We start from the raw sequence: 13,025 nt of genomic DNA on the forward strand, positions 1-13,025 counted from the left end.
AGGACGGCCTTCCCCACCCACACCGGGCCGACCACCCCTCCACGCCTCGAGGGCCCAACAGCCCTTCTTCCGCCTTTTTGACGCTCCAGAGACCAACCTTAGGCCTTCCGAACCACTCGCCCAACTCCTACACATCCCTCTGAGACCGTCTCCCTCCAACCGACACCATAGGGCTAGGTACCACATTCTTGTCGCTGGTCAAAGGCATGGCCATGGACCAGCTCTGTGGAGTTGGGAAATAGAATGTGTTGGGCCCTCCGTGTCCCCAGGGACATTGGTTTCAGGATCCACCATATGCAAATCCTCTGAAACTGAAATACCTTATATAAAATGGTGTAACATTTGCATATAACCTAGGCACCTTGTCCACTATACTTCAAATCACCTCTAGAGTGCTTATACTAATACAATGTAAATACTGTGTAAATAGCGGCTGGTACTGGCAAATTCAACTTTTGCTTTTTGAAATTTTATGGAATTTTTTTCCTGAACATCTTCCATAGCGGTTGAATCCAGGGATGGAGAGCCCGTGGATAAGGAGGGCTGATTGTATACATTTTTTAATTACTTATGGCCGTGTTGGGTCCTCGTTGCTGGGCACAGGCTTTCTCTAGTTGCGGTGAGCGAGGGCTACTCATTGCGGTGGCTTCTCGTTGCGGAGCACGGGCTCTAGGGCATGCAGGCTTCAGTAGTTGTGGCACACGGGCTCAGTAGTTGTGGCTCACAGGCTCTAGAGCACAGTCCCAGTAGTTTTGGCGCACAGGGAGGTATCCTCCCAGTCCAGGGATCGAACCTCTGTCCCCTGCATTGGCAGCGCAGGCGGATTCTTAACCACTGCACCACCAGGGAAGCCCCTACATTTTGAAATCTATTTTTTAAAGTCCTTTCTCCTACACATCTGGCAACAGCACTCTCTTATATCAGACCTCTGTTTCACCTTCTACTGACATTGGATGAATCAAATATCAAAACCACTTCTGATCTAGTAAGTACACAAACTGAACTGCTCAGCTTTCTTGTGACCTAAAAAGTATGGAGAAGACCCTTCTAACCTGCTGCAAGAAAGAAACCCTGAGAGAGAGTAGTGAATTAGTACACTTTAGCTAATTTAAGAGAAAATATGTCTTGGAAAAGGATAGTTATTGAGAGTAGGGGGCTTGGATTTGAATCCTGCTTTGGAATGCCTGCTCAGCCACCTACTAACTTGTGAACCTTGGACAAGGTTTTTAATTTCTCTGAAGCTCAACTTCCCCATCAGTAAAATGGGATGAGAATGCCTTATCTCACAGGGTTAATATAAGGATTAAATAAGATAATGTATGTAGGGAACTCCCTGGTGGTCTAGTGGTTAGGATTCCACGTTTTCACTGCCATGGTCCAGGTTCAATCCCTGGTAGGGGAACTGAAATCCCTCAGCTGCACGACAAAAAAAAAATAGAAAAAAAAAGATTATGTAAAACACATGAAAATGAGTAATGAAACAAGTCCTTGATAAGTGGATTCAAATGTTAAAGTTATTTTTCAAGTTCAAATAACTGCAAAATGCTTTCCTTTCACATTTATTCTTTTATTTAATCCTCATACAAATAGAAATCCCAGGCCTTAGGTATCTCCATTTTACCCATAGAGAAACTGAACTACCTGAGGGATTGAGCAGACAAGTTAAATTTTACCTACCTGATGCGTGGAAAACCTGGGAGTCAAAGTTGAGTTTTCTAAATCCAAATCCAATCAATGTTCTTTTTTTAATTTAATTTTTATTTTAGATTGGACTATAGTTGATTTACAATGTTGTGTTAGTTTCAGGTATACTTTTTTAAATTTAATTTTTATTTTATATTAGAGTACATTAAATGGACTATTTCCTAACTTCTATCATCTCTCCAACACCTCTTCCCCCAACCATACTGTCAGTTTCCTCTTTCACTGAAAAAAGAAAAGAATCAAAAAGAACATTCCAAGCTCCCCCCATCACATCTACCCACCTACCAGTATAGGCTCTCTGTCTTTGCATTCCCTCCTGTTACTATGAACTATTTATACCCTTATCTAAGGCCAACTCTGGACTTGTGCAATAGATCTCATCTTGCCTTGCTTAGTCAAAGACATCGTCCAGCAACATCCTTTCTCCTGAATTATCATTTTTCCCCCTCCTTCTTGGATCATTCCCACCAGCTGATATTTTTCCCATAATTAAAAAAAACCAAAAAAACATTTCTTTTGACCTAATTTCCCTATTCAGGTATTGCCCTCACATCTCTTCCATCCTTTAGAGCAAAACTTATCCAAAATGTGGTCTGCACTTGCTGTCTCCAATTTTTCTCTTACCATTTTCTTTCACCTCTGCCACTCTACTAACCGTTCTTGTCAACTTCAAAGTTGCTAAATTCAGTTGTCACTCCTCTCATCTTATTTGTTCAGCAGCATTTGACCCAAGTGACCCATCTGACCCATGCCACGGAGCAACTAAGCCCACGCGCCACAACTACTGAGCCTGCACTCTAGAGCCTGCGAGCCACAACTACTGAAGCCCACGCACCTAGAGCCTGTGCTCTGCACCAAAGAGAAGCCACCACAATGAGAAGCCCGCACACCACAACGAAGAGTAGCCCCCACTCGCTGCAACTAAAGAAAGCCCACACACAGCAACAAAGACCCAATGCAGCCAAAAATAAATTAAAAAAAAAATTAGGTACTGAAATTGTTTCAGTTCTAGAAATGTACCTTTGCACATTCATTGTTGTCCATGCCACCTCCCCCTACTAAGTAATTCCTATTAATCCTTCTGATCTCACTGAGATGTCACTTCCTTTAGAGAGCCTTCACTGATATGCCCCACCCTTTTCCTGAAAACTCTGAATAGGTAGGGGAAGGATAGTGCAGAAACATAGAAATTGGGAAGTTTCAAGAAATTAAACTTCTGAAATGAAATTAGGAAACCAGAGTCAAGATTTCTTTAAATCGTGGTTGGATATCTTTAAGGACTTTGTAAAATTTCTTTAGCTTTGTTGGCATGAAGTATAGGGGAAAGGTCATGAGCTCTGATGTCAAAAAAGCCTGAATTCAGATTCCATCTCCACCTTACCTTTGGGTAGTTACTTAACCTATGAGCCTCAGTTTCCTCTTCTGGAAAGTGAGCTAAATAAAGAATAATACCAAACTTGCAGAATTTCAAAAACTAAGAGATTGTCTAACACCCCATGTGTTATTTTTGTGTTCTCAAGTAGACAGGATGATTTCTAAGGGTTATTTGAAGCTCTGTGACTTTGAGCAAGTCTTTATCTCTTTCTGGGCATCAGAAACACAAAGACTAGCTACTAAGTCTTTGTGTTATCTATGTCTGTAGATTCGGTTTATTTCTCCTACTGTAGTGATCAGCAGTAAAACCTGTATTATCATAGAAAGAGCCTGCTTAGGAAACAAAGAAACTGGAACCACAGAGGAGTACAAATCATCAATGGCCCTAAAGAAAAGGTTGCCTCTATTTAGGGAGGGGCAGCCTAGAGTTCAGAGAGCGCCCTCTTGACTAGTCTCCTTCTTTACTAACTTAATTAGTAAAAGGTAACAAACACACTGAAGTAGTGAACTTGAAGAAAGAGAAACCACTCCTGGGGAACCAAATTAACTAAGGAAATGGTTCCCTAAGGCTGATCCAAAGACTCTTGTTGTCTTTATCACAGGTGGGCATCAAAATGAGTAAAATAAGGACAAGTGATACATATAAAACTACATGCATCCATTTGAAGTTATGTCTTCCTATTTATTGGTTTTAACGATTTTTTTTTTTTTTTTTTTTTAATGAACTTACTGTGAACCCTGTTGGGAGGAAAAACTCCTCTACCAACTTAGGTCCGATTGTTGGAAGTGGAAGGAGACCTGTAAATTAACTGAGAACAGATAAACCAGAGAAAAATTTATTACACACAGTGGAATATCCTACATAGAAAGTAACTCCTCGTACAGCTATGGGGAAAGGTTTACATCCTGGCTTAGTAAGACAGGGGAGTTGGTTTAGGGCTTCAAAGGATGGAAAGTTATGAGTGTTGTTTGTACAATTATTTGGAAATGTCCTGAGGCCCAAGGTCAGTGCCTCTCTGATTGGAGACCTCCCTAGAAATGGGGTTTGTGGCAGCTGACTCTCCTAAAGCTCTATACTAGTTAGATAAGCCATGTTCAGATGTTTTCACATTGAAGTAACCTCTATCTCTATCAGTTTCATGGGTTGTTGGTCTCGTTAGCCCCATTATTTGGGGGAGGAAATTTTCTCCCCAAATTTGTAAAATCTTATGTTTTACTGTAGGAGCCACTACCATAATGACACTGAGGGCCCGTGAGGTTGAAAATCATAAACTTGGAAAGCTGTCAATGGTCTCCATTCTCTGAGACAGGCCAAAAGTGTGCATGGGAACGGCCTTAATGGTTAAATTGGATTTGGGATTGTCCTTAATGGTAAAATTGGTTTTTCCCCTTTATAGCACAGTGATTAAGAGCATAGATTTCAGAGTCTGACAGACCCAAGTCTCATGTGTGACTCTGAAACCTAATAACTTGTGACCTTGACAAAGTTATTTAATACCTCACAATTTCCTTATCCATAAAATGTAATGATTACCTTTTTTTTTTTTTTTTTTTTTTGCAGTACGCAGGCCTCTCACTGCTGTGGCCTCTCCCGTTGCGGAGCACAGGCTCTGGATGCGCAGGCTCAGCGGCCATGGCTCACGGGCCCAGCCGCTCCACGGCATGTGGGATCTTCCCAGACCGGGGCACAAACCCCTGTCCCCTGCATCGGCAGGCAGACTCTCAACCACTGCGCCACCAGGGAAGCCCATGATTACCTTCTTTACAAGGCTGTTGCAAGGCTTAGTTGAAAAAATATACATTAAAAAAAAATGCTTAGCATAGTGCTTGCCTCGATGTATTTTCTGACTGCATTGGAATGTACTGAATAACTAATGCTATTTGAAACTGTAGACCCCTTACAATAGAATTTGGCGCATAGTGGTAATTGATTGACCCCCAAATCCTAAACTATAGTTGATCTGTTCCCATAGGTCTTGAAAAGAGAAGACACTAAATCCATTGCTAGTACCCACAAACAATAATGTGGTTTATTTCATGAACCAGTTTCAGAGGGCTTTTGATTATACATTTGTCTTTTTATTCAAAGACATCACTACTGAGATTGTACAAAGCAGCAAACATTCTTCAGAGTGGGGACGCTGGTGTTAAAACAGTATCTAGGTTTAATCGACAAATTCCTCTACTTACTATCTGTGTGATGTGAGGCAACTCATTTGACCTCACTAGGCTTCCCCTCATTTGTAAAATAGGGGATAATTATCTTCCCTTACAAGATGTTTGAGGGTTAACTACAGCACTTGACTCATTACTCATAATATATCCAGTTTCGAAAGGGCTTTATTTAAGACTGAATTGATGAGACCAAGAATTAGGTAGAAAATGTGTTTGGTAACTCCTTAATCTCCGCATTCAAACATGACAATCACACTCTAGATATGTCATTGAAAATAGTTCCTTTTTTTTTTTTTTTTTTTGCGGTATGCGGGCCTCTCACTGTTGTGGCCTCTCCCGTTGCGGAGCACAGGCTCCGGACACGCAGGCTCAGCGGCCATGGCTCACGGGCCCAGCTGCTCCGTGGCATGTGGGATCTTCCCGGACCAGGGCACGAACCCGTGTCCCCTGCATCAGCAGGCGGACTCTCAACCACTGTGCCACCAGCGAAGCCCCAAAACAGTTCCTTTTGTAATGTGTTTTTATGTAAAGTAACAGGAGAGCTGAGGGCTTTTTTTTTTGTTTTTTTGTTCTTAGCTCTTATTGCCTCATCACAGTCTAGGAGAGACACTCTCTAGTGACAGTCCTTGACTGAGTCATTGCAAGATGATTTTAAACAGCTGTCATACTGAATGCACAGGAGTAAGCCATTCATCTGCAACATCTGGTCACTGGTATCATTTCCCCAAACCTGCTGTGAAGTCTGGTTTCTGGAAGCCAAGAGCTCAGTCAACACGCCCACCCTATGACTTGCTCTTTTATAGGCTGAATTTTCAGACTGCATTAGAATCTTAAATTATAAAAAGACAAAAATGATTAATGTGAGTGTTCATGGTTTCTGCCATTCACCTACTCTTCTCAATGTGAGGAGTTATGCAGTTACTCAGAGCTGTGCACTGGAGTCTTATGATGCAGATTAAGAATGGGGAATAGAAGATGGAAAGATAATCAGGAGGAAAGGAAGAAATTTAAATTTAGCCAAGAGACTGGGTTGATCTACATAATAAAAACTGTGAGAAAGGGTGGGGGAGGGGAAGAATGTTGGAAGGTTTGATTTTGTCTTTTTGAAGACAGGCTATAGACAACACAGCTCAACAACTTGTTTGGTTAAATATTGGCCAAAGGAAAAAAAAAAATATATTGGCCAAAGGTTATTTATCTTCCTCAGTATGTATGGCCCATAGTAATACCATGTTAGTATTGAGTGAATTATTGGAGACAATAAAAGGTTAAGAAAAGCTGGGCTTCCCTAGTGGCACAGTGGTTAAGAATCCGCCTGCCAATGCAGGGGACATGGGTTCAAGCCCTGGTCCGGGAATATCCCACATGCCGCAAAGCAACTAAGCCCGTGCGCCACAACTACTGAGCCTGTGCTCTAGAGCCCACGAGCCACAACTACTGAGCCCACACGCCACATCTACTGAAGCCTGTGCACTCTAGAGCCCGTGCTCTGCAACAAGAGAAGCCACCGCAGTGAGAAGCCCACGCACCGCAACGAAAAGTAGCCCCTGCTTGTGGCAACTAGAGAAAGCCCGCGCACAGCAACGAAGACCCAACACAGCCAAAACTAATAAATAAATAAACAAAAACAATAAAATAAATTTTTTAAGCTAATAATTATTATAAAAATTATAATAAAACTACTATTAAAAACCCTATCACTAACACATCTAATTTCATGTTTGTGTATTAGTGAAGCATTAGTATTTGTAGTGATCATTCATTAACAATTCTATAGCATCTAAACACTAATGCTGCCCTACACCATCTGTAAGGATGGTCAACTTCCACTTCTGACCATCTGGCGCACATTCTTTTCTGTACCATTCATTTGATGTTTAATCACATATTCCCTAAGAGCTAAGCAATCTCATGCGATTATGCAATAATAGGGGGAGAGGGGGCCCATTGGATTGTAAATTTGGAAATAAGAATTGTAATGCAGAGTCTGTTACTGACTTGCTGTGTGATTTGGGCAAGGTCATTTTACCTATGACTTAGTCTCTTCAACTATAAAAATGACGTTTCTGAAACTAAAGTCACTAAGAATTCTTCCTGGTCATGGGGTTCTTATATTATACTTTGTTTTTTGGTAACCTCCCTCACTAAATGCACTCATACAATATATATTATATCAGTTAATTATCTCAATAGTTGTGTGAATGACTGTCAACCTAGATATGCTCTCTAGGAAGTGTTCTTGGGCTGTCTGATGGGTGCCCAGTCTGGATTAGGTATAGTCTCTGTGGCTTTATAACAAGTACCATGGACTGGTCTGTAATACAATGTTATGTAGTATTTATCTGTTTATTTGACACTTCCTCTTCTCCACAAAACTGTTAAGTTCTCTGAAGGATTTATAAATTATGCAAGTTCCAACACATAAATAGTACCCACTGGCCTTTTCCAGAAAGCAACTGTTACAAACGGATGACCAAGGAATCTGAATCTTGAAGCATCAGTTTTAAATTTTAAAGCAAATGCCCAGAATAAATGTAGACAAGACACACTTTACATAAAATTTGTAACATTTATTTAGGCCAAAAAAAAAAAAAAATCCCCAAAACAAAAATCTGTATACACAACAGTAATACCTAAGTGATGTCCTGATTTAAAACACCATGATTCATGTACAGGACACTCCCATTCATCTGGCCACAGTAAGAACAGTGCCTTCAGTCCAGACAATTGACAGCCTTTGAAATGTATACACATTACACTTTCCAACGAATTTTTCATATCCTTTAAAAGGAGTTAAACTCTTCCATCAGAATTCAAGCAAAAGATAGCTTTTTCCATACTCACAAGTCAGTGAGAATTTGACAGCGGGAATTCTACAAAAGTCAGGGATTTAAAAATTTTATTCTTACAGATTATCTGAAAGTATAAATCTTGACATAACATCCTCCCATTTTTAAATGCTCTCAAGAATTTCCTGCTTTTATGAAAGTATGTCTCAGCTTTCATTAGCAAAGTAGTTTCTTGCTTCTAAGCTGATTAAAGTAAGCTTAAAAGAACCCAATTTGAACAATTTTCCAAAATAAGTTCAAAATTAAGCACATATTATTAATGAACTACATTTATGATTTCTCATAATTTGATAAATTTGGATTTTCTAAATATTCTCGATAGCCATTCTATCTAGCTATGCAGTTAGGTTGTGCTGTCCAAAGGAGCTTTGCTTCATCCAGAGAAACGAGAAATAGCATTGATTTTCTTTACCCAAAAAAAATTGGGGGAGGGGAGAAACAGGCAGAGAAAGTTCTCTCTTAGGCTATCAATCAGTTAACATAAGAATGTCTTAGGTTAAGATTTGGAAACCAAAGAATGCATAATTAGGAGTGTACATGTCACACAAAATCTATGAAATACTAAAAAAAGATAAAGCAGTTACTCATTTAAAGCACACTCAGCAAAATTTCCTATCATACCGCTATTTTCATCACTGGATGAAGTCTGGATTTGCATTATTACTTAAATAAACAGTTCGTGAGTTAATACAAAAAATGAAAAATGTGTCAATACAAAGCAAATGGTAAAATTTAAATATCCAATATCCACACAATCATTTGAAACTGCTACAATGGATTTGAGAGGGAAACCATAAGTTTGCAAACCTCTCTGTAAGCTATCTCGGAACACTACTCTGAAGCCCTAGCCATATAAAGCCCCCAAATAAGTAACATACAGATGAAACTGCCCACGTCAGCCAACAGTATGATATTGCCTTTAACTTACACCTTCAGTTTAATAATACTGTTTATCTCAAGATAAAAGTTGCACAATAACCAAATAATGTAAACAGACCATTAGAGGGCAGGAGAGGGGTGGGTTTCAACATATACAACAAAGTAAGTTTATTTTCCTGGCTACTCATGACCTCTTTTCAACCTTGGGTATTGCTGCACCTTGTTCTATGGGGGAACAGGGTGGGGTGTCAGGCATTTTAAAGCACTAAGCCAAAACCACGGTTCATTAATCGATTCTACCCTAATTTAGCACATAATGAACCATAATAAAATATGTTTTCATCAAACTGTGCTCCAAAGGTCTAGATGATGGCCCAATACTATCTTGAGCATGGCATAATTTAAAATATAGCCAAATGTAAGTGACTGGGGAGAAAAAGGGCCAACTCAATAGGTCCCACTAGCAAGATCAACTTCCTAGGCTGGATATACAGCACTGATATTTTAAAACATGAATCCTTGATTCTTTGGAAGCTTGCAAACAAAAGATATCATGAAATTAAATTCCCATAGTTGCTTTGTGGGATTCATCTCTACCTTGGGTAATTCACTTAAATTGACTAGTGCCACTAAACGGCATTTCTGTCCAAGGGTGAGGAGCGGCAATATTTAAGGTCAATTCCTGGATCTGTGAGTCTGATATGACTTTAATTCTCAACTAAGATCAGTAACCACTGAGTCCTTGGCCAGAGAGTAAATTAACCCCTTATTACTACTTGATTTGATTTATGTTCCTTTTCAACTGCAAAAGGAAAAAATGATTTTTTAGAGTATAAAGAGAACAGCAAAACTTACTTGATGGAAAGAATGAGATACCCTAATTATTTTTGCTTTAATTTCAGACTGTTCTTGTTTTACTCAATAAATTTACACATGCATCCTTATAGTTTAAAAAGTCTAATTCCATTTCCCATTTCCTTTAGTAGATCTATTTCCTTTTTCCTTTAGTAGATCTAAACCTTGCTGTTGCTTGTGGACTGATGTAGTGATAATTTGCAATATCTGAGCACACCAATGATTTGAGCAATGAGTGGTTCAACCCTAGTCTAAATTGTGCTTGAAACAGCACCTCTAAGCCACTGAAGAGGTAACCCTTGAAGGCACCAAGTTCTGTTACATTCTAGTGTACAAATGCAAACGGGAGGCCTAATAGATTCTTTCTGTAGAGACAGGCCAGTTACACCTCATAATTTCAATTTATATATATATATATATACATGTATATACACATATACATATATACTGTATTATAGCCAGATTCAAGACCTTATAGACAATTCAGTGCCATAATTAGATACACAATTTTAAGAGCTATCCCAACCACAAAGGCACTAAATTTTTTATATATTTGGGATGTGCCTAATTATTTTGCTTTTAAGATTCAAAAGTATCTGGCCATTACCAGTGCTCAAAGTAGCAAATTTCAATTTCAATTTAAATATATTTGAGTCTTCATCTATCAACAAGTTATTCTGAGTAATGAAGGGATTTATTGTTTTCCACACATTTTTAGCCATTTTTGAAAACAATTCATAAAGACAAAAACCTAGGATTAGCCTAGAAGGAACATGTACTTTTGTCTTGAATAGGATACAATAGAAACTTGAAGCCAAACTTCTCAAATAGGCTTTTCCTTAACTACACAAGCTAGAAGACCTAGAAATGCTCTACATAGCTAGCGACTCCAAGCTTTTGTAGGCCATCCTATTTTCTACATTTTGCCTTAGATATTTAAAACCCAGAAAAAGGGGGAAAGTTTTAAAAGAATTTTCCATTTCCTCTGAAATAGAAATAATCTGTGAAAATTTATCTCACACCTATAAACATTCCTTAAACTGGTTAAGTCAGAATTAACCCATAATTTAATATGGTTTTTAATGATTCTAAATATCTATTTTCATTTAGTTTAAGTTTTCACTCCCGTGAAGGAGTACCAAATAATTCAAGTATGACTACTGTGATAGTGGTATGAAATGTGTATGTCAAAAATATTATCAGCATACTAATGAGCCAGCTCCTTTCTAAATAAAAATGCTTCTGAATAATCACCATGGTTTTAAACGTATTATTTAAAATCTCTATTGAAAACATTTTGGCCATCTATGAAAAAGATGCAGTCATCTAAGACTGCAGGTTAACTTTATTCACAAACTAAAATTTAAGGTGGATACTCTGGTTTCTCTTCAGATCGTATAAATCTTTTGCCTTTTTTTTTGTTTAATGAAAAATAACTCTCTTGGTGACTTGCTGCCTCCCAACTGCCATTATTGACAACTGATTCTTTACTGTAACAACTCTCTTAAAGGAAAGGCAACTGTCTAAAAAATAACCCATCACAAAATATTTCCTTTTATGCACTGCAACTAGAATCATTACATTTAACAATAGTCTAATTCTTCTTGTTTACTTTTGGCAGTGAGATGTGGATATCCTTTCCCAACATGAAAATATTAAGATACATGTAGTCTGAAACAAAAGAAAATTAACTTCTCATGGCAAAATCTACTGTTGTTAATTGTATTTTAAGTGAGCAGGTAATACCATGTGTAGTCTCTATTCCACTGAACAAAATGACTTTGAAATAGAGGGAAAAGGATGGTCTGTTTGAGGAAGAGAAGATTTTTGTAAAATTCACATTTTCACAACAATATGACATAAAGAAATTCAGACAGTTAATCTTTAATGCAGAATGCTGTAATATTTTAAACTGTGGTGCTTGGGGAAATATTTCTAGAGAGTAACCAGCAGTCTGTGTAGGAAGCAGCAGCCCATGCCTCCAGGAATAAATATGAAGAACAAGCTACTACGCAATGCCTCAGGAGAGGTGGGCCCCAGAAGATTAGCCAGTCCCAGTTTAAAAACTATATACCACAAGAGCAGACCTTTTCCCAGTTCCTAAACTCTATTTTCCCTTAGTAGTTTTTCTTTTTAATATATTTTCTGCCAGCCATCCGAGCACCAGCCAGTGAGTAGCTTTCACAAGGAGAGGACTCAGATTTCCATTCTTTCACGCTAAGAAGGACATCTTATAAAAGATACACAGACAGAGAATAAAGGCATTTTATACAGAAGCAATATAAAATTTACAACTGAAGCACTGCCAGAAATCAGGTTAACAGCTTATCTGAAGCTGCAAATTGACTGAAGGGACTTTAAGATCAGAAAAGTCTGGCCTAAGGGTCCGTGCAAACTTCCTCATAAAACTGTAGAATTTTAAGCACAAGTAAGTTCAAACACTGAAGGATGTGGAAATTTTCCTAAAAGTCAATGATCAAGGAAGAGACTCTTCTCATCTGATAAGTTAAAAATCACAAGACAAATCAGAGACTGTTCACATGGGCAGTACTGTACATTATCAATCCCATACTCACTTTACGACTCTTGTTGTAGAAACCCCCAAAATATCAGAGAGGGTAAGATATTCCAAGTGAACCTATCACAAAAAGAATTTCTGTGATTCAATTATCCAATTACCTATAGCTATCAATTTAGTCTGGCCTGGGGCTGCTTTTTACAGGGAGGTGGTCTTCCATGGCGTACAATGTGTTTCTCTAAGCTGTCCAGGATGGCCACAGCAATCTGTTGGACATGAGGATCAGTCTGTTCATGTTCTTTGATGTTGTATAAATGCTGCAATCCTCCTTCCTCAATCAGCATGCTGCAATACCTTGAGGCTGAAAGAAAACAGGAGAAAGAGCTTTCCTTAAAAAACTTAATTTGTTTTTTTGTGGAATAATTTTTATTTTTTTGCTTAAACTTAAGCTGTTTTGTTATTGCTCACTAACATAAGTTAGAGTTTGAAAAACATCTCTGTAATGATGTTCTGCCTACACTACAAGGCCCACACATAGATCATAGATAATACACATACCATTATATATATATTATATATAATATATATAAAAATCATAACCATAAGACATAGACAATCTTCTTTGACCCCCAAATCATGAGTAAGATGGGTACTGTTACACTTTTATGCAT

At 38.5% G+C, this 13,025-nt stretch overlaps 1 protein-coding gene across 1 annotated transcript in view; it reads right to left on the bottom strand.

The window, feature by feature from the left end:
* Positions 1–7,808: 7,808 nt before the first annotated feature.
* The window catches only part of ZYG11B (zyg-11 family member B, cell cycle regulator), an 80,264-nt gene continuing 75,047 nt past the window's right edge, over positions 7,809–13,025 (bottom strand). The window contains exon 14 of the mRNA XM_060140061.1: positions 7,809–12,715. Coding sequence (XP_059996044.1) covers positions 12,525–12,715 — 191 coding nt within the window. The 3' untranslated portion in view covers positions 7,809–12,524. The remainder of the gene's footprint in view (positions 12,716–13,025) is intronic.

This window comes from Lagenorhynchus albirostris, chromosome 2 (assembly GCF_949774975.1).
Source record: "Lagenorhynchus albirostris chromosome 2, mLagAlb1.1, whole genome shotgun sequence".
NCBI classification, from domain to species: Eukaryota; Metazoa; Chordata; class Mammalia; order Artiodactyla; family Delphinidae; genus Lagenorhynchus; species Lagenorhynchus albirostris.